At 45.8% G+C, this 27,605-nt stretch overlaps 1 protein-coding gene across 1 annotated transcript in view; it reads right to left on the bottom strand.

Moving 5' to 3' along the window:
- Positions 1-27,605, bottom strand: part of LOC125363945 (O-acyltransferase like protein-like) — a 48,356-nt gene that overhangs the window by 11,546 nt on the left and 9,205 nt on the right. The window contains exons 2-9 of the mRNA XM_048363282.1: positions 23,087-23,226; positions 21,206-21,284; positions 12,594-12,735; positions 10,544-10,770; positions 7,806-7,985; positions 6,582-6,684; positions 2,610-2,711; positions 795-960 (exon numbers count right to left, since the gene is read on the bottom strand). Of these exons, the coding sequence (XP_048219239.1) occupies positions 795-960; positions 2,610-2,711; positions 6,582-6,684; positions 7,806-7,985; positions 10,544-10,770; positions 12,594-12,735; positions 21,206-21,284; positions 23,087-23,226 (1,139 nt within the window). The remainder of the gene's footprint in view (positions 1-794; positions 961-2,609; positions 2,712-6,581; positions 6,685-7,805; positions 7,986-10,543; positions 10,771-12,593; positions 12,736-21,205; positions 21,285-23,086; positions 23,227-27,605) is intronic.

Genomic DNA, 27,605 nt, shown 5'->3' with positions numbered 1-27,605 from the left:
TGAAAGAAGGAGGAGGAGGAAGAAGAGGAGGAAGAGGAGGAAGAAGAAGAAGAGGAGGAGGAGGAGGAAGAGGGCAGGGAGGGGAGGGGAAGAGGGAAAGAAGGGAACTGGCTCTTGTCCTTGCAATTTATTTCCACAACTATCACCAGCCCGTCCGCTTGTGGGGAAACAGCTCTGTCGGTCCCTGGGGACCCTGTCACAGACCGGCCCTCTCCTCCAGGCAGTGGCAGTAGGACGTCCTGTCCATGCCACTGGGTGGTGACCATCTTGGTGGTGAGTGGCTTTGTGTCACATCTAGGGAGTGCTCACACGTTTCTTTTGAGTCCACTTTTCAGACCTACAGGGCACTGGTGGCGTGATTTATTCACTTACTGTCACTCCAAGCTCCTTGTGAGGAGGTCACAACCTACGCAGATGGGGGGGTCACTCTACACCAGCTCCACTGGCTCTGGCTGGAAACTGAACAGGCTTCACCCTAGTGAGGAGAGGCCTGGTGGGCGTGGCCAGATGTGGCAGGTGTGGGACTCAGTGGGCGTGGTCTGTCGCTGAGGGCGGGGCCTGGTGTGGTAGATCTCTTTCCCATGGGGTGACTCAGACTGGCATGGACACCATGATGGGACAGCTGCCAAGTGTCATTCAGCCACCCCACACCCCAGCCCCTATGAGGACAGACAGACAGACAGACAGACAGACAGACAGACACACACACACACACACACACACACACACACACACACACAGACCCCAGTGACTCTCCCCTGCCTTGGCAAAGCCATCATCCGGCGGGGACTCACCGCATTCCGAACGGACACGAAGTTATTCAGCAACAGTAGATTCGTCCACCATGCCTGCCGGCAGTTATCCCAGTGGAATTTGGGGACTTCCCAGATAGGTCCCCAGGGAACGAGGCAGAAGAGTGCGAGCAACAAGCACACAGAATAGAGGTGAAGGGGCTGCAGCCTGGGGGGGGGAGGGGTAGGAGAGAGTGACCACAGGGCGTGAGGAACTGGGGACATCCTCTAAAGCATCATCCGAGGTCAGCCTCTCCCCATCACCCCAGAACATTCCTGCATTTGGGGCCCGGGACCTATATATACCAGGTTGCTGTGCTAACTTGGACATGTATCGAGCAAACTATATATACCTCGGTCACTGGGAGGTGTTTAGCTGTTCCTTCCTTTCTCCCTTTCTCCCTCCCTCTCTCCCTCCCTCCCTCCCTCCCTCCCTCCCTCCCTCCCTCCCTCCCTCCCTTCCTTCCCAGGCACACTCCTCTCAAATATTGAGAGGGGCTACAAAGTGATTAGTGAGTCTCATGGCATCCAAACCAGCACAGCGCAACAGGAATGTAAGCCACATTGGCTGTGCATCTGACGTCGTGTGGCAGCCACACAAAGAGAAACAGGTACAAGTAGTGTGTGTGTGTGTGTGTGTGTGTGTGTGTGTACCAGGGTTTAACTCAGGGCTTCCCACACTAGCTTGGTTTTCTTGCTCCTAGCTAGTGTTCTGCCATTTGAGCCATGCCTCCACTCTGGTGTTTTGCTGGTTGACTGGACATAGAGTCTGGTGGACTTTTCTTCCCAGGCGGGCTTCTAACCTGGGGTTTCGGCCTGCTGAGCAGCCTGGGTTACAGGCATGAGCTACTTGGTGCCTGGCTAAGTATAATTAATCTTATATCACCAATTTAGCCCAATATATTCAAAGTATGATCATTTCAAACAGGTCACTTGGCCGTCACTGGTTCAGTCGCTTGCACCAATCTTAAGAAGACCACAGTGACCATCAGGCAAGGCACCAAAGGCTGCTCTTCTGTTGATGTCTTTTTGTGTGTACTGGGGCTTGAACTCACAGCTTGGCCCTTTCCCTTAGCTTTTTCACTCAAAGCTGGAGCCATCGTTCCACTTCCCACTTTTTGCTGGTTAATTGGAAATAAGAGGCTCACAGACTTTGCTGCCCAAGCTGGCTTCAAACTACAGTCCTCAGATAGCCTCCTGCGTAGCTAGTTACAGATCTGAGCCACCAGTGCCTAGCTGTTTGAGTTTTAGTTTTCTCATTACCATTCATACTCTGATTCATATTAACTTGCAGCTAGACTATTCGCCTGCAGAATACAGGTGCCATGGAAATTGACAGCACTTCAAGGAGTCCGCTTCCTATCCTGCTGAGCAATCAATCAATGGCGCTCATCTTAATGGAATCCGAACCATTTTAAACCAGCAAAAAGAAAACACAAAAAAAACCCTCTATTTAATGAAGAAAAAAGTATTTCCTTCTGTTTATTTTTCATTGAAATTCCTCTCAGAGTGAGCAGGGCTCCAGGGCTTCATGCCTATAGACTTAGCTGCAGAGGAGCTTGAGATCAGGACTGAGTTTCAAGGCCAGTCCAGGAAGGAAAGTCCATGAGACTCATCTCCAATTGACCACCAAAAAGCTAGAAGTGGAGCTGTGGCTCAAGTGATAGAGTTTAAAAAAAAAAAATCCCAGGACAGCACCAGGCCCTGAGTTCAAGCCCCAAGACACACACACACACAACACACACACAATGGTAAACAAGGGGCGAAAAAGTAATCAACTTTCAATAAAGAACTGAGAAATTATGTAAGCATACCTACCTTAGGAAGCGGTTGAAAAAGTACCTGAGTGTGACCTTAAGGGTGATTCCCGTGGCTGAATTCTGACACATCTTTAGAAATGACCTTGCACTTAACCAGCCACTAGGAGAAAGGAAAGCAGTCTGAGGAGCCACTTAGCATTAACAGAGGTCATTGCTTAATTGATTTGGTCTGAGTCGGGACAATCTAAGTGCTACAGCAGTAGCAAAACACCTCCAAGTCTTAAAGCCACAGTCTTTCTTTTTCCCTTTTTGTTCCTGCAGGAGGCCCTTGGCCAGTTGCCTGGGACTTCGTGTGTCCCTCCCTATGGCTAATGGAGTGGCCATTATGTACAAGTTCACCAATGGCTACAGATGGCAAGAGACAAGGCTCCAGTCTGAAAGTGACATGTGCATAACTCTCATCGATTCAAAGCATTTCTTGTCGTGGCAGTGTGAGGTCCCACTTTTTGGTCAGGACAGGTCATGTGACCTGGCTTGGCCTAGCCAGACATGGTGGGAGCAAGCATGTGGAATGTTCCTAAGTTCCTTGGAGGATGGAAAGTCAGAAGTACATGACCAACAATGTCCATAGCCACCATGTTGGTCTTTTAAACTAATAACAAGCCGGATGCCAACTGCTTACTCCTGTAACTCTAGTCACTCTGAACACTGAGGAGTCCTGAGGACTGTGGTTCCAAACCAGCCTGGGCACAAAAATCCACAAGATGTATCACCAATGAATCATTGAAAAGCCAGAAGTGGAGGTGTGACTCAAATGGTAGAGTGCCAGCTTGAACAACAACAACAAACCACTAAGGGATAATGCCCAGGCCCCGAGTTCAAGCCTGGGAACCAGCACAATTCATAATAAATAATAATAATAATAATATCAAAGACTTGCATTTCTAAAAGATCACAGACTTCTCCAAGGCTTTCACTAATAAGATCATTTCAGATTCTCATTTAATTACTTCTCACTAAATGTTAGTTGAATGAATGATCAAACAAATCAACAGCCCTATATAGAGAAGACAGGTGGTATGTTGCCTAAGATCACAGAATTCTTAACCAACATCTCCCAATGGTGAAGACACAACCCAGAATGGTCAGCTTGATGGTCAGCAAGTGTGTGGTGTTTCCCAACCTCCTGACACCGATAGCAGTGAGCATTGTGAATGTTGTGGGAGAAACGTATTTCCCCTGGCTACACCAGTATGAGGGTGCTTGGCCCAACTCAGGAAGAACACTGGAGGGCCGGCGGATGTCTTTATTCTCTGCTTTCTAGATTTTTCCTTTGAAAAGCATCAAGATAGACTCATTACAGCAGGAACTAAATTGGTAGAGATGTCCAAATGGAAGTGTTGGGGGAAGTAGGGCAGCCAGTCAGATGCTGGCTTCCTCTTCCTGTCAGGGAGCGATGGATCTAGGCGGTTCTGTCTCTTCCCAGTGACATGAACCCCACCCCTGCCAGTGGGGTTGCTAAGCAGAGGCTGGCCACACTCTGGGTCTGGAGATGGACCACCAGCCTTCAAGTTTAAAAGGAGGGGCCACCCAGAAGACCGACAGGAAATGAGCAAGAGAACAAATTGTAAAGGGCTGAATCCCAGAGTCCTAATCAGACTGGAAAACAGAAAATCACGCGATGGACAAGCGGAAAGCCAGCTAGAACTGCAGAAAAGGGCATGCTGACGCGTACACACACATACACACACACCCCACGCGTGCATACACACACATACACACACACACACACACCACGAGTAGCTCTATTTATCCTTGTTCTTTCTTTTCTTCCTCCCTCCCTTCCTTTCCTTCTTTCTTTGTTTCCTTTCGCTTTCTCTCTCATTCTCCTTTATCATTTTGCTTTTCCATCTTTGGTGTTTGGATTTGTTTCTGAGACATCACCTCTCAGTCCTCCTGCCTCACCCTCCAGGGCTGGGATTCCAAGCATGTGCTCACCCAGCAGCTCTTCTCACAGATAACCACAAGTTAAGATAACAAAAGCTCAGAGGTTTCGGTGTGTGCGTGGCTGGCAGTCACATGGCGGTTAGGACAGGGTTGTCCACGGGAAACCAGCTGCAGGCTGAGGCTTAGGACTGGAAATGAAATGGAATGTCGGTATCTATAATAACGAGACATCTGGAGGATGACCCCAAGCATAGACACGGAATTCATTTGTGTTTCATATGCGTCTGATACACATAGCTCAAAGGTAATTTTTACACAATATTTTTAGTGCACTTGTTTTCTTTAAGGGGAGGGGAAAGTACGGAGATTTCAATTCGGTGCCTCATACTTGCTAGGCAGGTGCTATGCCACTTGATCCATAACCCCAGCCCTTTTTGCTCTAGTTATTTTTTTCAGGTAGGGTCTTATGCATTTTTGTGGGGCTGATCTTGGACTACAATCCTTCTGTTTGTACCTACTGAATAGCTGTGATCCTAGGCATAGACCACCTCACCCAATTTATTGATTGGATTAGAGTCTCCCTAACATTTAGCCCAGCTGGGCTCAGTCTCCCTAACCTCTGTCTCCCAGGTAGCTGAGACTATAGGCTCAAGCCACAATGCCTGGCTGGCAAGTTGGTATGCCTGAATTTTATCTGCAACCTGTCACATGAGGCTGGATGTAGAGTTACCTACTTGTGACATCTTGCTAATGCTCAAAAGGCATTTTAGATTTGGGGAGGTGTCTGTTAGATTTTCAGATTCTTCGGTTCTAATTTGAACCTTCCTAGATGGGACGTTAGGCAAATCACTTCACCTGAGTATCCAGTTCCTCATCTGTAAAAACTACGAGGGCATTGTTTCATTGTTCAAAAGAAAATTTTACCTAAGAGAATATGGACACCTTCTTAAAGTTACAGAATAAAAACGTGAGGGAGGAAATGACGGTAAGAAAGGAAAACAGATGAGGAGAGAGACCAGGCATGACTTTGTCTGGGTTTCGATTCTGGATTTCACAGTCTCCACTTGTCTATCTTTCAGTGGAGATTGTACAGTGTTTCTAGACCATGGAATATTACTGAGCTGTAAAAAGGAATGAATTATTGATAGATGAATCTCAAAAACATCATGCTAAAAATCCAGACCCAACGAGCCACCTTGTAGGCCATGCACATGAATCTCCAGATTCAATATGGAAGAATTTTTAGAGCAGGGAAATCCACAGAGGAAGAAAGCAGATGGTGGTTTCTGAGATCTGGAGCGAACGGACCCCAGGGCTCACTGCCTGATGGGTGTGTGGTTTCCTTTTGGGGTAAAGAAGATGTTTGATGTTGACAGAAAAAGGTGTACCACGTTTTGATGGCACTAAATACCACTGGATGCTATGTAAAATTCACCTCAGTTAGTTTTTTTTTTTTTTTTTTTTTTTGCCAGTCCTGGGCCTTGGACTCAGGGCCTGAGCACTGTCCCTGGCTTCTTTTTGCTCAAGGCTAGCACTCTGCCACTTGAGTCACAGCGCCACTTCTGGCCATTTTCTGTATATGTGGTGCTGGGGAATCGAACCCAGGGCTTCAAGTATATGAGGCAAGCTCTCTTGCCACTAGGCCATATCCCCAGCCTCAGTTAGTTTTTTTAATGGGGAATTTAAATACTGTCCCTACTCTACAGGGATATCGTAAGTTTTAAATGAGCTATCTCTACCACTTTCCAAACAACTGAGAAATTTTAACTCTTACTAGTTGAAATAAACTACCTTATGAAACATCACACCAGTTTCTTAATTTTTCACATTTCATTGCAGTGAGAATTCATCAAGGATCTGGGCCTGTCTCTGAGAAATGGAAATAAATAATTGTGATCAATAGAAACCTTTTTTTATCAAAGGCCTATGTCTTAGAGTTCTCACAACTCACTTAATAATCTGAAGATACTAACCGCTGATGACATAATACAAAGGCTTGAAGCATATAAATGCAAACGACTGCGTTTTTCTCACTGAAGGGAGAATGACATCCTGTGATATGCACACATTGCAGAGCATATACCTGATGAGGAAAAAGGTATCCACGCCGAGATAGAACGGGCCACTCCGAGAATACAGGTACAGCGGGTTCCTGGGCACTCTGGCTTTCCATTCAAGCACATTATCTAGAACAAATATTCAAAAGCAAGGCCTTTGAAGGAGTGTTCTTCCTGACAGGGGCCATTTGGCTAATTATTACATTTTTCAGGCCTCACAAAGTTATCAATACAGGCAGATGGCAGCCGGTAACAAGCATGTAGAAAGCATAGGTATCATGTATCCAATGATTTCACAGGCATAAGACCACACACCGGCCAGATACGCCCCAGCCCTGCAAGGCAGAAAATCATGTGATTTTTTTTTTTCCCTCCCAGCAAATGCCAGAGGAATCCTGTCAACTTTGAGGGCTTGCGGAGACACTGTCATTCGCTTTAAGAGCATTGAGAGTAGGCAGAAAGATGGTGATCGAGGTCCTGACTGTCATTCAGGCCATGAGCTCTCTGTGCTTTGCCGATGGCTGCGGCCCAGGCGGACATCACCAAGGTCAGGACGGGTATACATCCCCAGCTGCTCCTTGCAGCTGCTCCCGGCTGCTCCCCCTCATCCTCACTCCTGTCTGTCCCCACTGAGAGCAGACTGGAGTATCTGTTATGGCAATGCTGGGATTTGAACCAGGGACTCACATTTGCTTAATAGACCCTCTACCACCGAACCATGTTGACAGGAGGGTTTGGGAGGCGGAGACACCCTGAGTTCCTGCTAGGGCAGCTTGCTGACTGACTGCTTGCCCCTGCTGCAGGAAAGTAAAGGCCACTGTGTCCTGGCTCCATCCATCAGGACAGAGGACCCAGCTCCAGCCAACGAACATAAAATAACCAGGAACCCCAGGAGCATTCGGAGGGATGGACACAGGCCTGGAAAACACAGTATGGAAGGTCACAGCTATGGCTCTAGATCAGAAAAAAGGCTGGCCAAGTGCCAGCTCACGCCTAGAACTAGAGGAGGGGAGAACAGAGGGAACGAGCAGAAGGAGGTAGGATGTAGGGAGGAGAAGGAAGGGAGCAGGATGAGGGTGGGGGTAGGAGGAGAGGAGAAGGGGAGGAGGGGAGGAGGACAGGGAAGAAAGAGGGGGGAAGGGAGGAGGCGAGGGGGAGGAACTTTGCCAACCACCTCTCCTACAGCCTGGCAACACCCACTCGTGGGTTTCAACTCCCCCCAGCTCCTAAGTGCTGCCAGCTCGCCGTACCCAGAGAGCCCCAGGCGGTCATCTGGCCGGTGTGTCCGGAGACGATCCAGAGGAGAGAGAGGACGCGGATACCGTGCAGGGCAGGGCAGGAGCTGCCCTGCAGCTCGGCGGTCCAGATGGCCGGCATATTCTTCTGCCAAGAAAAGCACCGCAGAACGTGATCCGTGGCTCCAAGCAACCCTGGGCAAGAACGAAGCGGTTACACCCCACCTGGAGGCTGAACCATCCACACCGCACCACCACGGACAAGAGCCAAGCCCCGGCAGAGACCTTGGCCGTGACCTGACCAGCTCCCAGGCCGGCCTCTCCTGCGGGCTCCCCAGCCTCCTCCCTACCCTTTGAACTATGACTTCCCTCATCACTGGGGAGCAATTGGGGTCCAAGACCAGGCCCCAGGGGTGCCACTTCCACAGCCACTTTCCAGAAGGTTGGGGGAAGGAGAGTATAGAGCGCCCGGAGAAATCACCTGATCCACACAGCCACCATTTCCCTAGAAATGCCACCCCCAGGCCCTCCCAAGGGTGCCCCTTGACACAACACCCCAACACCAGGAGTTAATCCCTCCTGCTCTGGTCATTGTTGAGATGGGGTCAGGCTGGCCTGGATTTTGATCCTACTATTTATGCTTCCATACCTGAAATGTGAAGCAAGCCACGGTGCTCAGCCCTCTCTGTGGAGATGGGATCTCGAAAGGTTTTTACCTGGCCTTGAACTACCGTTCTCCCAATCTGTGACTCCTAAGTAGCTAGGATTCTGGGCACTGGTCATCAAGTCTGATTCCTGGGGGTTTGGTTTGGTTGGTTTGATTTTTTTTTTTAACCTGTCCTGAGACCCAATCAATGGCTATAATTGTGGAATAGGAGTCCACACATTCAAGTTCCTAGAGGCTGATCCATTCTGCTGGACAGAATTCAGTGCCTTAAACACTGTGGACGTTACCATATCCTTTCAGAATGCAAACACATTCACAAACAAGATCTAGCTGATAGCCAAGCTCGGGAAAATCCAAGTCAATTTTTATTTATTTTACTTTATTATTATTATTTTTTTTTTTGCCAGTTCTGGGGCTTGAACTCAGGTCCTTGCATCCATTCTTGAGAATTTTTTTTTTTTTTGTCTCAAGGCTAGCTCTCTGTCACTTAGAGTCACAGCCCCACTTCTGGTTTTTTGTCAATTAATTTGAGCTAAGAATCTCATGGACAGGATTTCCTGCCCAAGCTGGCTTTGAACTACAGTCCTCAGATCTCAGCCTCCTGAATAGCTATGATGACAGACACGAGCCACCAGTGCCTGGCTTTGTACCCTTATTTGTATGCATGTGAAAGTTGAGGTTCATTGAGGTAAAAAAGTCTGACCAAGGTCAGCATTCAGAACCAAAGCAGGTCTGAACGGGGATCTCAAAATCCATGCCGTGTCCTCCATCCATTCCAGACCTGACCACAGGGCAGCGAGGTTTGCAGGTGCATTCAGTAGGAAGTCACTGAGGGCGTCTGGGATGTAGGCTAGACTGTCAGAACCATTCTAGCTATCTGAATGCACTGAAAAAGAATCAGGACAGTGGGTTTATCTTCTGCACATACTGGGAGGCCGCAGGCACTGCCCCTTACCCGGAAGCCTAGCCAGTACTTCCCATTATGGGTCATTCAAGGGCAGGCAGAACTGCTTCTTGCTCTGGGCAGGAGATGGTGCCAGGGACCACTAAGCCTTCTCAGCTCGCTCACAGAGCATCTTCATCTTCACACGAATGTGTTAGGTTGTTTTTTTCGTACTGTTATAACCATTACGGATATTGTTGTTTCAAATGCAAATGAGATCTGAAAAAAAATCACTGCAGTGTCTTCTACGCTGGACATCTTCCCTGAAGTCATTTTGTCACATATTCATATTTTTCTGGGCCATTGACTGTAATTTTTGTGCTTTCCTTTTTCATCTTTATCCTTCTCTTTGGAGTAAGAAAATATAATTGTAAAGATGTAAAAGGAATCCACCAAAAATCATCCCACAAGTTCTAAAGATATTTGTAGGACTAGACAATTCTCGTGTGAGGTAGATGAAAGATAGACAGATAATCATAGATGGATGGATAGATAGATGATTGATAGATAGATGATAGATTATCATAGATAATAAGTAAGTGATAGATAGATCATGGAAGATAGATGATGGAGTCAGAATCTGTATCTCTCTGTGTGAGATAGATACCTAAATCCATGTATCATCTATCTCTTGTCTTTCCCCTTCCACACAGGCAAGTGGAAATGAAGGGAATAATCTTGATGTTCCAGTCATGCATGCTTTGTCACTCTCTCTGCAGACTTCAGTGCACTGGATGACCTATTTCTGAGTTATCACATATTAATTACTTGTTTTGCACACTTACTCCCTGGCTTCAGGTTGTATGGAAGCACACAAAGGTGTCTACAAATCATGTGTGTATTTGTAGCTTGGAAAATGGATGCTGGGATCCTAGAAGTGGTTCTGACCTAGTCTTCAATTAGCATGACACACTAGCTCATTGTGCCCCAGAAATAAAGCAGCATTTTCCGTGCCCTTGCCTTGCCTTCACACACGCGTGCTCCACAAAGTCTGAGTTGTAAGAGCAGAGCTCCAACCACCACACTGACGTGCGGACGCTCCTGGGCCTGCGCTAGACTCCAGCACTGGAGGGATTATTTTCCAACCACATGCTCACTTAAGTCACCTCTCTTGGGTGGTCCGAGTTCCATGAAAATGCCTACTTTGTCCTCTGCTCCAGGCTCCTGAGTGGAGAAGTTGGGCCCAGCAATTCATCCTTTGGATCCTGTGGCTCGGCCTGTTGAGCTCCGTCTCTCTCAAAGGCAGACTCCCATAACGGGCAGAAGGGACCCCACGTGCCGGCCATGTCCTGACGCCTGAGCCCCATTCTCTGGCAGCCACATACACAGTTCCAGCCAGAGGAAGGAAAAGGCCCAGCAAGGTGATGAACCTGCAGCAAGACACATGGCGCACCTTTCCGCACACAGCACCAAAGCCACGTGCCGAGAAAACCGCACACACAAAAGCATCTGCCTCAGTAAATCCTTCAGAAGTCAGTGGGGAATGACATTCGAAGAATCAAAATCATTAAAAAAAAAATACCAGAAAAGAACGATGAATTTCACTGAACTTGTTATCAACATAAAAATCTCCATAAACAAGCCCAAAGAAACCACCACACTGTACAAGATCTCTGTAGTAGTGTGACTATGCGTAACATCCTTGGTAATGAGAACAAACTCGTAAAATCAGGAAGAGCCCAAGTAACACACATAGCAAAGGAAGAGGCAGAAAGAGAAATTGGCATGAGAAAAAAAAAAAAAAAGAGGCAGAGAAATGCAGGGGAAAACTACCTCAGAAGGTGTGTGTGTGTGTGTGTGTGTGTGTGTGTGTGTGTGTCCACACGCACACACACATGCTCCAGTACTGGGACTTGAACTCAGGGCCTGGGCTCTGATTTTTAACTCAAGGCTGGTTCTCTGTCTCTTGAGCCCACCATTCTATTTTTAGGGGTTTTTTTTGCTGGTTAATTACTTGTAGATAAGAGTCTCACATCGTTTTCTGCCTGATCTGACTTTGAGTCATGATACTCAGATCGCAGCCGTCTGAGCAGCTAGCCCTCACCAGATTTTTTTTTCAGATGGAATTTAAACCAACCTTCTTACCCAGCACATGAATGCCAGTGTCTATCAATGGGGGTCTCTGGGTGCTAGGGAAAAGATAGATGAAGCAGACGTGAGTGTTCCCATTGGGGTGGTATAAATGAATTATTTAGGAAAACAACATCAAATCACTCAATTACTGTGCCTAGAATTTCTATCTAATTTGTACTAAGAAACGGTCCAAATGCATCCAAGAGTTAGGGAGCACTATCATTGCAGGATGTATGGGAGAGGCAAGGCTTCCAGTTAAAGAACTTAATCATCATTAAATATGCACATGGATATCTGGGAACATTCTACATCTCCCAGTAGTCCTGACACCCAGTCATGTTTGAGTGTGATCTACCTTCTCTTATTCTCATTGGCAAATTCTTGTTTAAAGTAAGTCATGATCAATGGGTGCTAGTGGCTAATGCCTGTAATCCTAGCTACTCCAAAGGCTGAGATCTGAGGGTCAGAGTTCAAAACCAGCCTGCATAGAAAAGTATGTCTTATCTCTAATTAACCACCATAAAGCCAGAAGTAGAGCTGTGACTCAAATGGCAAAGCATCAGCCTTGAGCATAGAAAGCACCCAGGCCCTGAGTTCAAGCCCCAGTATCAGCATACACACTGAAAGAAAAGAAAGAAAACCGCTATTACTTGATGGTGTTCTTGTGTGTGACTCGGTCCGCTCAGGCTGTAACACAATGCCATAGATTGGGTGGCTTGCCAAGTCCATTTCTGACATCCGTGTGGGCCAGGAAGCACAAGATCAAGGCGGCAGCTGCTTAGGGTCTTGCGAAAAGTCTTGCTGGTGCCCAGCTGAGTTCGTGCAGGAGGAAGTGGCAGGGAGCTCTCCAATGCCCCATTTGTGAGACACTAAGCCCACTGAAAAGGGCCCCAACCCAAGACCTAATCACTTGCAAAGAACTCTCCTAGTAGCATCATATTGGGGGTTAGGTTTCAACATATAAATTCAAGGAGACAAACTCAGACCACGGCACCCTGAAAATAGGTAACACGGGCCAGGCGTCATTCAGTGACAGAAACTAAACAGGAAGTGCAGTTGGTGAGGGGACATTGATGGACAGACAACATTGCATCCGGGTACCTCAGATGCCCATACTCACAGACACATGGCAGCCAATGCATCCAGGGGGAACATTCCAGAAGCACATGTGGCCATACTCTCAACAGATGAAGAGGAGGAATTAATTATGAAGAGGGAGAGCGAAGGGGCCAGGAAGGAAGTGTTTCGGAACCGCAAAATATCTATCAAGAGAAAACAAAAGAGATTGATTAGTATTTTAGTGGGTGATAGTGCCTCACACTTCTTCAAGTGCTTGTGTACCTATTACTTCAAAACAAAACCAGGACAAAGAGGAAAGCTAACACTTTACACACAGCTCTCTGTCTCAGTGGGTGGAAGGAGCCTCCGACTAGCAATATTTTTTAAAATATTGCATTTTTAGTCAACGTTTACAGATCTTTCAATATCCCCTAGTCGGTCCAGTATCACAACAACTCACATATGCTTTGCAGTGTGTTAGCTGTTACAAGGAATCCAGAGATGGCTTGCAGTGTGCAGCTGTTAAGTGAGGCACCCATGGCTCACATCTGTAATCCTAGCTACTCAGGAGACTGAGATCTAAGAATTGAGGTTCAAAGCCGGGCATAAAAGTTCTTAGGACCCTGAACATTACTTACTCAACAAAAAGCCAGAAGTGGTAGAGCACCAGCCCTGAGCAGACAAAGCTAAGGGACAGTGCCCAGCTCCTGAGTTCAAGCCCTAGCAGTAGCATAAAATAAAGGGAGACAGGTGTGTTCTCCCTCAAGTTCCTGGAACATGAGGATGCACTTAGGAATCCTAGGGTTTCATGGTCCATTGCTTAGTCCAACCCACCGTGAATACCCACCACTGAATCTCTCTGCTTTATAGATGAAGGAGGGGAAGGAAAGCACAAAGATGGTGAAATTCACAGGATAGGGCACTCAGCATAGCTCAAGAAGACCCCAGGCTCCTGAGGCTCTGTCTGCCTGTCTCTCCCACCCTTGCCTACCACACAACATGTGGGATATCAACCTAAAAGTGCACTGCTGCTGGCTCAGATCTACTGGTAGGCAGGTCCCCATGAGAGAGAGAGAGAAAAAAAAATAGACACAATCGAAGATGGAATAAGACGGTGGAGGGCAGTATCTGGGAAGGATGCCCTCTGAAATGGTAGCTCAGAAGCATCGTGGAATGTGGCTGAGGAGTTCTGAGAGAAATTACCAGTGAGGCAATTGCAGTGTCTCTTATGTCAGCAAGCCTCAAAAGGAGCCAGAGGACTGGAAGAGAGCTTGCCTTCTGTTTCCCCCTCCCATAGATAGGACCTAGGGGCCAGATTGGGCCTAGGGCTCCATAATCCTGCAAGTCTACAGGTTGCAATGCACACTGAAGCCAGGAGCTGAAGACTTCTCAAGCCTCACCAAAGAGTAGGGACAGGGTAGTGTCATATAGCAACAATGCCAATAATGAATAACAAGAAATGCTACCATTTATTAAGTGCCTACTTGATACAAGGCAGATCTCCTGCATTATTCCTAATCTTCCTTCTTTTTCCTTTTCTCGCCAGTCCTGCAGCTTGAACTCAAGGCCCAGGCACTGTCCCTGAGCTTCTTTTGCTCAAGGCCAGTGCTCTACCACTTGAGCCACTGCACCACATTTGGCCTTTTCTGTTTATGTGGTGCTGAGGAATTGAACCCAGGACTTTATGCATGCTAGGCAAGCACTCTACCACTAAGCCACATTCCCAGCCCCTCACAGAATTCTTAACCAACATCTCCCAATGGTGAAGACACAACCCAGAATGGTCAGCTTGATGGTCAGCAAGTGTGTGGTGTTTCCCAACCTCCTGACACAGATAGCAGTGAGCATTGTGAATGTTGTGGGAGAAACGTATTTCCCCTTGCTACACCAGGATGAGGGTGCTTGGCCCAACTCAGGAAGAACACTGGAGGGCCGGCGGATGTCTTTATTCTCTGCTTTCTAGATTTTTCCTTTGAAAAGCATCAAGGTAGACTCATTACAGCAGGAACTAAATTGGTGGAGATGTCCAAATGGAAGTGTGAGTGGGGTCAGATGCTGGCTTCCTCTTCCTGTCAGGAAGCGATGGATCCAGGCGGTTCTGTCTCTTCCCAGTGACACGAACCCCACCCCTGCCAGCGGGGTTGCTAAGCAGAGGCTGGCCACACCCTGGGTCTGGAGTGGAAATGAGAAGAAGTCGTGTGTGGGTCTCGTCCCCGGGGCCTAGAGCGCAGTGGGATGTGATGGCGAATTCTTCCTCGCCAGGTCCACGTGCTCAGAAGGCAGACTGCGCCAGCGGCTCCCTGCTGGGATGGGCATCCCCACGGAAACTCGCCACCCACCGCCAGAGAAAGCCAGCCAGCACCCCGCCGTCCCCCTGCACGCTCAAATTCCGCTTCGAAAGCGCGGGCGGCTTTAGGGGTCTGATTGGGATTTTTGTGTCTCTTGCTTTGGCTTCACCTTGGTTAATAAAGCACTCCTGAGACTCCAGGCCCTAGGGTTCCTGTCTTGAAGCCTGCCAAGCCCTGTTAACTAAGAAGGCCGACCTCTGGGCCTGCAATACCCCCCCATGGAGCTTGGGGTGACGGGTGCTTGCTACTGAGCCCAGCACCCGGTGGAGATAGGGTCTCCTAAACTTTTCTATTAGGATCCAACTTTAACCCTCCCCATTTCAGCCTCCCAAATAGCTCCGATTACAGACAGGAGATCATGCCTGTCTCAGTGTCCCCCTTTTAATTGTGTGGCAGGCCCTGGAGGCCAGGAGAAATCCCAAATCAAGATGTAAAGGCTTTTCAGTTTGGCCGCACCATTGCACAAAGTTATTTTCTTTTAGTTAACTTCCTGCTTACCTGCAACAAAAGGGAACTCATAACAGGATGGAGAATGAAGTGGAAATCAATATGCCCAAGGCCCCAGATTAGATTCTCCTCGCCATCCATTGTTTGGAAAGTGCCTTTGACACGCGTGGCTGCTCACTGCCCAGGAAGCGCAGGCTGACCTGAGCGTGGAAATGTGCCCGGCTACTCTCCACGGTAGACTTCGTGCATCTGAACGGGAGGCTGCCGCCCTGGCACGAGTGCTGGTGGGAAAGCAAGCCACGACACCTACACAGGGCCCCAGAAACTCCTTTCCCACACCCATCACAGAAGCCTTAGGGCGCAGGAGAAGACCAGGAAGCCACCCCTTCCTTCTGACAGCTGAGTGTCTCCCCTGGTTCCGGAAGTGTTCTGGGATCACGACTACACACCAACGTTTCTAGCGCTACCCAGCTCTGTAACCACAGCCACTGTGTAGCTGGGCAGGGATCTGACGCCCACCATGAGCCAGAACAGTGCTAGCAACCTTATGAGAAGTGTGTGTGTGTGTACTTGCATGTGTATATGTGTGTGTGCCTGCGTATGTGGGTGTGCTTATGTGTATGAGTGTATATGAATGTATGTGCACATTTGTGCATGTATATATGTATGTGTCTGTGTATGAATGTGTATGTGCTTGTGCACACGGGTGTATATGTGTGTGTGTTTGTATGCAGGTGTATATGTGTATGCACCACATATATAGAAAAAGCCAGAAGTGGCGCTGTGGCTCAAGTGGTAGAGTGCTAGCCTTGAGCAAAAAGAAGCCAAGGACAGTGCTTAGGTCCTGAGTTCAAGCCCCATGACTGGCAAAAAAGGAAGGAAGGAAGGAAGAAAGAAAGAAAGAAAGGAAGAAAGAAAGAAAGAAAGAAAGAAAGAAAGAAAGAAAGAAAGAAAGAAAGAAAGGAAGGAAGGAAGGAAGGAAGGAAGGAAGGAAGGAAGGAAGGACAGACCTGGACCTTCTTGCCTCACTCTGAGAGCACTGCTGGGGGAAATCACCCCTCCTTCTTTCTGAACATCCACCTAGCTTCAGCTGACCACAAGAATCCGCAGCTGGGTGTGATGACACATGACTATAGTACCAACACTTCAGGCTAAAGTAGGATTGTGGATGTAAGGCCACCCTGAGCTTCAGAATGAGAACTCCAACCTCCACAGAAACCACTATCGTCCACCAAGGAAGCTCAAGGGGCTGACAGCCCATCTTAGGCCTCAGGGACAGCTCTGTGGACCACACCAGACTCTAAATCCAACCACAGTCAATAAAACCTACAGGCACTCCTTGCACACTCATTCAGTCTCAAGCATAGTACCAGGCCCCAGGACTACTCAGGGGACTAGAAAGCCTTTGCTGGAAACCACCAAGCTTTCCTTCCACCTCTGCCCCCACACAGGCTTCCCACTTCCCCCTTGTCCCCCATCATGTCTCTGCAGTTCTCTTCCCCCACATTCCCCAGTAGCCCTGAGATTCTGTGCTTCCTGCTAGTGCTCAGTGTGAGACTGAACATTCATCTCCTGCTCCTGTGTTGTAGGCTTAGTAGGAAATCTCCTGCACAAGGCTTTACATGTTGAACTCTTAGGCCCCAGCTGGTGGTGCTACATTGGGAGGTTCTGGAAACTTAGGAAGTATGGTCTAGCTGGAGGAAGTAGGGTGACGCTTTGGGAAGTAATACCTGCCCCTGGATCCTGCTTCATCCTCTCTGCTTCCTGTCCACCATGAGGTGAACAGCCTCCCCTTCCACATATTCCAACTGCCATGATGTTCTGCTGAACCAACCCAAGCCTGAACTGACCCCTTTTGAAACCACAGGCCAGAATAAATCCTTCCTCCCTTAAGTGTTTTGTCATAGTGACACAGACATATCTAATGTGTCAGAGCTCCTACCAGTTCTTGACACACTTCCTTTCCTGCAGTGTAGCTTTCCTGGGATGGGTAATGTTCCATGTTTGGGGCTCCCCAACACACAAGTGGGATGTCTCAGACAAAAGGCAGATGCAGATATCAAATTGCTCAATAAATGCTTCCTGAATTAAACAGAACAGAAAGTTATATTCTGTGAAATGTTATGGGATTTCTTCTGAATATGGGAAAGCCAGAAAGGCCCTTCTGTGGGTGATTCAAGGAGTTGCTGTTAAAATAACTCCAATTTGTCCGCGGGCACAGGGGAATCTGTAAGAAAGAGTGGAGGGGAAAATTGTCCTGTGCGCAACTAGCTCCGTTGTTCACTATGAGGCTGGGAAATCAGAGTTATTGGAGGAGAAGCAATGAAGGCAGCCTGAACAGGATTCAGGGAAGAGGGCAGTTTTGTTTCTAAGCGGCTCATAACTCAGTTCTTTTGGCCACAGGACAGTGTAATCATCATAAAATGTTACAATATTTCTCACAGGACTGAGTGAGCTAGAATCCCTGAGAATGGAAATTCTGTATCCCTTCAACTTTGGCTGTGGGCCCAATTTGTGACTTAGGAGCAACTACATCCTGACAGCAGCCCCTTCTTTTTCACCTCTTGTGCGATACTGTGACCAGCAGAATAACTTGCTACACATTTGAACTTCAGCCAGATATTTCCAAGTGTTTCAAGTGCAGAGCCCTGGATTAAGTAGTTGTGAACATCATCTTCCCAATTCTCTCCTGTGTCTAGGAAAATTCAGACAGTTGATCCAGACCAGGAAGGTTGATATTAGGTAGTGAGCGTCCTGTGTTGAATTATGCCCCTCTCACAAAGGTTCAACTCCTAATTCCTGGTACATGTGAATGTAGACTTACTTAAAAATAGGGCTTTGTAAGTACAATCAAGCTAATACAACATAGTGTTAGTTTAGATGGGCCCTAAGTCCTATGTGAATGGTCTGGGGGTATTTCTTGTTTTTGATTTGTGCCAGTTCTGGGGCTTGAACTTAGGCCCTGGATCCTGTTCCTGAGCCTTTTGCTCAAGGCTAGCACTGTACCACTTGAGCCACAGCTCCATGTTCAGCGTTCTGTTGGTTCACTGGAGACAAGAGTCTCACAGACTTTCCTGCTCAGGGTGGTTTCATTCCACAATCACTAATCTCAGCTAGGATTACCAAAATGTATGAATCTGAATTTTTAAGGAAATAACCTGGAACCAGGTTGCATAATCATCACATCTAAGTCTGATGGAGAGTCTCCACAATCGAGTAGTCCACTTTTTTTTTTTTTTAATCTCAGGAGCTCACACGAGTCTGTCAGGCAAAACCATTGTGTGGAGCTTTGCTCCAGCCTCTGGCCATAAGTGTTCCGTTGTACCTCCCCAGGCCCCCTCCCCCTGCAGTACCCATGAGCATCTGCTTTGCCCGTCTTGCTCTGAATGAACAACGGCGGCCAAGAGCAGACGCCTGGCCTTGCTGAGCTGGTTGTCCCCACATCTGTAGAGGAAACATTGGCAACCTCATCAAAAAGCTTTAAGAGCAAGCTGACAAATTCCTTCCAGATGGAATCATTCCCTCTCCACTTCAGAGACAAACATGCTCTAATTCCAATCTCTGCCTCTGTGCAGAAACGCCTGCCTGCAACTCTAAATTCCACCAATACCTGCCCTGGTCAGCTCTGCTCAGCCTAATTGGGGCCTCTCCAGCCCTTCTTCTCCCTTAAGGGGAATCTTCTGGAATCTCTAAATAGGACCTCTCAAAATATCATTTTATCAACAACAATTGCTTCAAGTGTTGTATTTTATTCTATGTCAACAATGGCTGGTAATGCTTAGTATTAGCCAGAAAAATAAGAAAGACCATCTAAGCCAGGTGCTGGTGGCTCACACCTGTAATCCTAGCTACTTAGAAGGCTGAGCCCTGAGGATCATGGTTTGAAGCCAGCCTGGGCAGGAAAGCCCATGAGAATCTTCTCTCCAGTTAGCCCTCAGAATACTACATATGGAGCCACGGCTCAAAGTGGTAGAGCAGCAAAGAGATCAGGGCCAGCACCTTGGCCCTGAGTTCAAGCCCCATAACCACTACCAACAACAACAAAAAAACTATCCATTACACTTAGAGAGTCATCTACTGAGTAGAAATGCTGATTCTAGAGCTATAATACATTTGCTTCCAGGATATTTATGCCTTATCCAATAAGAACTAAAATTTGAGCATTTTATCTGTGACAACTCTTTTTTCCTGTGTTGGGAATGGACACAAGGCCTCATCTATGCAAGACAATTGCTCTGCCACTGAGCCACACCTCCAAGCTCTTGGTGGTTTTGTTGGGGTTTGGTTTGGTTTCATTTTTTGTGTTTGATTGTTTCTTTTTGAAGAACTGATTATTTATTTTTAAAAACCATACCACATTTATCATAATAACCATTGTCATATGCATGATAATGGCTTTTCTCTTAGATATTTCTATACACTGAAATATTTCAGTAGGGCCAAGAACATTAGAGAATAAAGATCCTATCATACCAGTGTTCTAATCCAAAGAGTAAATTAAGTCTGAAGAATCAGTGACATTTTGTTATTTAATTAGGAAAATTGAAAATACTCAGAAGGAGAAAGCATGAACTGTGTTTTTTCTTGGTGTTTGTTGTGTTCTGCCTTTGGTTTTGTTCTACTAGCACATGAAATACTAGGCTGAGCAGCAAAGTCCATGAGACTCTTATCTCCAATTAACTACCAGAAAACTGGAAGAAGCACTGTGGCTCAAAGTGGTAGAGTGCTAGCCTTGAGTGAAAGACAGTAGCACCTCAGCCCTGAGTCCAAGCCCCACACCTGATCAAAACAAATACTAGGCTAGAAACATGATACCTTCAAGTCATCAGAATCATCACAGTTGGAGAACAGTGTAAGTATATCAAAACTAGCCACAGCCAGGTTCCAGTGGTTCATGCTTGTAATCCTATCTAGTCAGGATGCTGAGAATCAGGGTTCGAAGCCAGCCTGGGTGGACAAATTCAAGAGAATTAGCTAGCAAAAAGCCAGAATTGGAGGCATGGCTCAAGTGGTAGAGTATCAGCCATTCACTAAAAAGCTGAGTGAAAGCTTGAGGCCCTGATTTCAAGCCTCACTATTATCACACTCAGTCACACACACACACACACACACACACACACACACGGCAATATCAACACCTTAATCATGATCGATTCTTAATCATGTGTTATATTAGCTCTTATTAAGAAGACCACAACAAATACAAAAGGTCTTAGTGGCAAAGAGAATTTTAGGCCTTAAAGCTCTTGCTTAGCTCAGATCTTGCATAGCGAGATCAGAAGAGATTATAGAGCCAGGGAAAGTTAGAGTCCTTGAATGTCATTGTCCGCCCCTCACTGAGCAGAGGAAGAGATGGAAGGGAGGGGAGATTAAGTGGTTTTTTTTTCCAGGATCACACTGTGGGAGTTGACAACCAGGACCAAATGCTGGGCTCTTTGTGCTAATCCCCTACAACCCACTGGCCTCACAGTATCCCAGTTCCAAATGGCCCTCCGTGCTAACCAGGTGCCAAGCATATGGGCCAAAGCACAATATGGAAACCAGATACCACCCACCTCCTGTCTCTAGGCCTACCCAGGAAGCTGTGGGCGAGGGAAGATTATTTAATTTTACACTTTTATTACATCATTTCACTTCCAGTCTCTTCTGTATTGTTTTTTTGCTACCTTTCCTGCCTGCTCCGTTACTATCCCAGCTACTCTGCTTCTGAGCTCACCCCACCTAGGAAAAAAAAACAAAAATGAATGCTTCATGTTTCTCAGATGAAAGGCTGAGTGCACAGTGAAGAAATTGCCTTTCTCAGCTCTAAGCAGTTGGGAGTTTTCAAACTTTAGGTGGAGACCAGACATAGCCTTGCTGGGCATTCTTCTGCACTTACCCAGCTGAGACATTGTAGACACATCGTCTTCGGCACAGGAATCAGGGACACACACACCCACACTGTATTCAGCTCCATCCTAGAAACACAATGCACGGTGCTCTTTAGTGTTAGGATACCTTGCACAGAGGCATGGTCATTTCAAAGCAAGATGGCCCCTATACCCCCCGCCCCTCCCCACAGGAAGCAGATTGGGGGAGGAAGAAAATGGGTGGGAGAAAAGAAAAGATTGCTCACTTCTGAACACATGGATTCCATTACAAGTGGTGCAAGTGAATTTCTACAATACCAGCATACCTATATCTAAATTAAATATACCCCTAGGCTTCGTGCAGCTGATTATTTAGGAAGAAGGTTCCTATTTTAGATCATCCACCCCATAGATCTATTCTCCAGATCAGAAGTGACGAGAAGCTGAGGCTAACACAATACTCAACACACTTGCCAATTTGTCATCTCAGTGTGGCAGAGATGCTGTGTACCGGGTGAATATTTTATTTACAAATCAAGCTAATAATTACAGTGCATGCCCCAATGAAGATAGGATCAAATTATAAATAACATTTCTGGCATAGTTCTTCTAACTATATTACTCTCAGGATTGTGCACGCTTGACCTTTTGTGCTGATATTAAAACCAAGAATCTGATTTGAAAATAACCTTTGTAGATAGTGATTAAACCCTCAAGAAAGACAAATGAGGCAAGGTGGTTTTCTCCATCTCTGTGGTCGACCATTGTAAGTGCTTTATTGAATTAATATCTGAGAGCTTGCATTTCTTATTGCTGTTTCAGACAATTGTTTTTAGGTGACGAGTGATACAATTTTCTTTTAGTCTTGTGGGACACACAGAAAAATTTAATAAGAGATTGTGCTCATATTCATTTTTTTTTTCTGAGCAGCAACAATAGGATTGACATAAAATAGCTCTGCAGGCTGGGCACTGGTGACTCGTGCCTATAATCCTAGCTACTCAAGAAGCTAAGATCTAAGGATCACAGTTCAAAGCCAGCTCAGGCAGGAAAGTCTGTGAGATCCTTATCTCCAATTAACCACCAGAAAATCAGAAGTAGCACTTTGGCTCAAAGAGATCGAATGCTAGCCTTGAGTGAAAAAGCTCAGGGCCAATACCGAGGCCCTGAGTTCAAACCCCATAACTGACTAAAAAAAAAAAAGGTTGATCAGTTGATTTAGTAACATGTCCATAAAGATACAGTCCACCTGCTAAAATGCCCACAGATTCATGTTTAGAGCTCTGTGTCTGCGAAAAGGGCTATGGGTAAAGGGAAGTCCAGTATTTCTAAAACTGGTGGAGAGTCCGGAGCTCAGGAACTGGCTTCCAAGCTTCTCACTTTAACTTCATTTCTTCCAAGGAAAGAAGTAGTTCTTTGATGGCAAGAATGTTGGGTAGGAACTTTGTGGGGAAACCCTGACTACAGGAGAGACCTTGACCCCACTGGACCCCATCAAGGGTCAAGACTGGGAAGGGAAGGTAGCACTGCCACTGAGCCCAAAGAATGTGGACAGGTCTCACTAGTGAAAACTGGGAGTCCCCATGAAGGTCATCCGAATGTCTTGTCACATACATTATGGTAGAAGAAATAGCTCAAGGCCTGTGTGATTTGTGGACAGGGGCTGCATATAATGTCCCACACTCCTGAGACTGAGCATGTTTATGCGATTTAAATTTTAACTCTTTTTTTTTTAACAAAACATTGCCCTCATTTCTTATGTTTCCTAATTAAGAAAAGCAATTGGTGGAGTTGAATTGTGTTCCATATCAAGACATTCACCTGCCTTTCAAAAGCAAGCCTGCAGGTCCCCCCACAATAAACGTCCCCCATGGTACAGTTCCTCCCACAAGGAAGGTCCCCACACTCACCTGCAGTACATGGAGCTTACAGTACCGCCCTCGGAAGCTCCCCGAGGGGCTGTGGATGGAGAGGCACTCGCTGTAGGATCCCAGCCTGTCCACATTGCCATTAAGGACATTGCTCCCAAGCTTCCCCACCGAGTCATACACTGAATTGCAAAGCAAGACAAGATAGCCAAGTCAGCTGTCTGCTTTGTGTCTCCTTGAAACGAATTTACCGAAATCTGACTCTCCTTTCCAAACCTGTCTAACGTAGATGATTGTGAGAGAGAGAGAGCTACTCAGATGCGGCTAACCTGTGTTTTGCAGGTATGCCCTTGCCTAATCGCATGGAGAGAGCTGTACTGTATGTTCTCATGCCATTTCATGGACTGTCTGCAGTTGCTGAAAAAGATGGTTCAGTTTGAGTTCTTTTTAAAATATATATACTTCCAGCAAGGCACCAATGGTTCATTCCTGTAATCCTAGCTACTCAACAGGCTGAGATCTAAGTACCAAGGTTAAAAGGCAAGCCTATTAGAGAAGTCCATGAGACTCTCATCTCCAACTAACCAGCAAAAAGATGGCAGGGAGGTGTGGCTTAAGTGGTAGAGCAGCAGCCATGAGCAAAAAAGCCAAGACAGCCCAAGCCCTAACATCAACTCCTAGTACTAGCATATGCACACACACACACACACATCACTTCTAGAAGCACATGAGGAAGCACAAGTAGGAGGATTACAGCCCGTGCTGGCCAGACAGAAAGCAAGAACTCACCTAAAAAACCATCAAGGCCAAAAGGGGCTGGAATTGTGGCAGAGGAGCTGCCTTGCAAACATGCGGCCTTCAGCTCAATGCCCAGAACTACCAAAAATATACATTTTTTTCTTCATCTCTTCCTTTCCCTTCCCCAAATTCCCCCATATGTTTGATATGTATGCATGTATGTGTATATATAATTTGTAGGGTTTTTTATGTATGTATATTGTCATTTATATGAATGATTTTTGTGTTTCTAATCTTCTATTGCATATCTTAATCAGAATCTAGCTTACACAAATCCATACACACACAATAATAATATAGGACAATAGGTATAGATTGTACCAGTGTCAGTTTCTCTCTTAAAAGTGTTATAATTATGTTAGGCATAGTTGGAGATGGCTAGGTGAAGATGTGTGGGGTCTCTTTTGATGAGTGCTTTTACAGGTTCAGTATTGCTCTATTTATCATCTAGTTATCACATACTCTATTGTATTAATTATATTTTCTTAGTTTTCGGTGTTTCATTGAGGTGCTGGGGATTGAACCTGGACCTCCTGTATACTAAGGCAATCTTCTAAAACTGAGCTCCTCTTTTTGGAAACCTTGACGTCATCTGATAGCTTTTATCACTCTTTCCTTCTGAAGAAAATGCTGCCATTATTTGCTCAAATATATTTGTTCACTTTGTCCTGTTTCTATTATCCAACCAAGGTCACTTTTCCTTGCTAGATCTTAGTTTTGTTTATCTTGGTTTTAGTTTTGGTTTAGTTTTGCTTTATAGCCTTTACTTTTCTTTCTTGCTAAATCTTCAAAAGGTATCACACTCATCATCTAGCTGACATTTTTGGGGGGGTATATCAGACTATTTATTCTACTTAATGTGCTTTTATTTCAGCTGTATTATCTTTATGATCATTACTATCTAACAATACCTCGGGATTTTTATGATCGCTTGTTCAAACTTTGCATTACCAATAGTCTCTCATCTCTTTGGTCATATTTATTGTGTTTATTTTAATTTCTTCCTGACCTATCTGTTCCAATAATTCAGTTTCATGTAGTACACATATTTCTTCAATTGCTTGCCATTCTTCTATGTGTTTGTTCTTTGGGAATTTTGAGTTGTGGCTTACACACTCCTATTGCCTTTGCCTGTAGAGCCCAGACCCTAGTGTGTGCCCCTCAGAAGTGTGGAGAACGCGGAAGCTCAAGTACCACACGATCACCAGTAACCACGCTTGTTCTTCTCCTGTGCAACTCTCTGAGACAGGATTTCTCTCTAAAGTTATTTGAAAGAAGTAGCACTAAGGAGACAATCTCCAGCCAGGCACAGGTGGCTCACACCTATAATCCTAGCTGCTCAGGAGGCTGAGATAGGAGAATCTCAGTTCAGTACCAGATCAGACAAGATAAATCAGTGAGACTTATCTCCAATTAACCAATAGAAAGCCAAACGTGGAGGTGAGGCTCAAGTAGTAAAGCACCAGCCTTGAGTGAAAAGGCTAAGCAAGGGAATGAGACCCTGAGTTTAAGCCCTAGTATTGCTACATACTTTAAATAAATAAATAGACAGACAGGTGGGTAGGTAGATAAACAGACAGACTAAACTTGCCAGAGCCTCAGAAACAAAGATAAAAGGTAAGGAGGGAACAAGTTTACCATATTTACAACTTAGGAAAGGTTCACAATATATATGGCACCTTTACAAATCAATCATCTTGATTGACCAAAAATATGAACAATAAGTCCTTGGATAAGAAAATACAGTTGACCAATAACTAGAAGGAAGTTGTTCAGCCCACCACAAAACAACAATTACACCACACTCCTCTTTACCCATCTGATTAGTAAAAATGTAGAAGGTAAGAACAGGAAGAAATAGTTCTATGTGGCCTCCTGAAAGCCATTCCCCGCCCCCCTCACAGAAACCAGATTTCTTTTGAACAAATACCATTCACCAGCTATATATAGTCTTGAAAAAGAATGAAGTTGTTTTCTCAACACAGAAGGTAAGTGGTAACCTGAGATCGACCCTCTCCCATGAATGAATGGAGTAAGACAAGGAACAAAGCCAACTGGGCCTGCTTTCTGAGAGTGGCTTTCTGAGAGGCCATAGAATCAAGCCTGCTTGGTCCACACTGGTCCAGACACCAGGCCTTTGGTCTCTGCCCAACCTGTGAGCCGCCCACAGCCTGACCATAGCTTCCTTTCATGTCAAAGTGTGACAGAGTTAGTGTCGCTGGTTTTGCCAAAGATCCCTTCTAATTAATGTGCCCATGGACCCAGAAACTCAACATCTCGGACTGTGCCCTAGGGAAACACATGGGCACACATCAAAAGACGCTTGTGACAGAAATGCTTGGATGGCCATGAATGTATGACACAGACTATTGCATTAACAAAATACCACCTTATGGGACCAAACCAATTCAATGATGTACTTTCAAATCGTTACATTTTTCAGGAAATAGTGAATTGAGTGTATGACATAGACTATTGCATTAACAAAATAGCACCTTACAGGACCCATCCAATTCAATGATGGTACTTTCAAATCCTTACTTTTTTTGTCAGGAAATCATGAAATGAGCAACAGAGTATTAACTTTCGGAATTTATGAAAAAAAAAAAACAGAAGTCGGAGACCAGTGGCACACACTTGGAATCCTAGCTATTTAGGAGGCTGAGATCTGAGAATCAAGCCAGCCAGGGCAGGAAAGTCCTTAATATTTTGATCTCCAATTAACAAGCAAAAAACTGGAAGTGGTACTGTGGCTCAAGTGGTAGAGTTCTAGCCTTGAACACAAAAAGCTCAGGGACAGTGCCCAGTCCCTGAGTTCAACCCCCAGGACTAGAAGGATGATGATGATGATGATGATGATGATGATATGATGATGATGATGATGATGATGATGATGATGATGATGATGATGATGATAAATAACCATATATTATGTGGAGAGAAATTTAAGAACAGTAAGTATGCAATGGGGCACCAGTGGCTCATATCTGTAATCCTAGCAACTCAGGAAGCTGAGATCCTGAGAATCAAGATTTAAAACCAACCTAGACAAAAAGGTTCATAAGACTTTGTTTCCAAAACAACCAACAAAAAGCAGGACTGAAGGCGTGGCTAAAACAACAGAGCAACAGCTTATTAAGGAAGCCAAATGAGCACAAGGTCCTGAATTCAAATACAATTAGTATCACCAAAGGAAAGAGGGGGGCGGGAAAGAAGGAAGGAAGAATGGAAGAAGGGAGGGGGAGAGAGAGAGAGAGAGAGAGAAGAAAGGAAGGAAGGAAGCTGGATGGATGAATGGATAAGAGACAGGAGAAACAGAAAGTAAGAAAAAAAAAAGTAAGAAGAAAGTTCTTGAACCTTCTAGAAAATTGCATACCCTACTGACGAAAGTTTTAATCCAGGAAGGAGACTTGTATTTGAAAAATAAAAAGTCTTGTCCTTTGTCTCTATTGTTTAGGTTCTTTTACAGGGTAGATTAATATATTACGTAAACATAATAAAACATAAAAATTTAAATCAAAACGTACTCTATATTCCTCTACTGTCTAGAGCAGGGGTTGGCAAGCTATGACCCTGGCTGTTTTATTAGTAAGGTTTTGTTGGAAGGCAGCCATGTTGCTTTGTTTTCATAGTCACAATTGCTTTCCCACAAAATGGCTAAATGGACTACTTACACCAGAGGTTGCCTGGCCCACCGTGCTCAGAGCAGCTATGAGCTGACCCCTTAGGCTTTTCAGACATCTTATTTGCAGTGATTACCCCC

The sequence above is a fragment of the Perognathus longimembris genome, chromosome 15, assembly GCF_023159225.1.
Source record: "Perognathus longimembris pacificus isolate PPM17 chromosome 15, ASM2315922v1, whole genome shotgun sequence".
NCBI classification, from domain to species: domain Eukaryota; kingdom Metazoa; phylum Chordata; class Mammalia; order Rodentia; family Heteromyidae; genus Perognathus; species Perognathus longimembris.
This window is presented reverse-complemented; position numbering and strand designations above follow the sequence as displayed.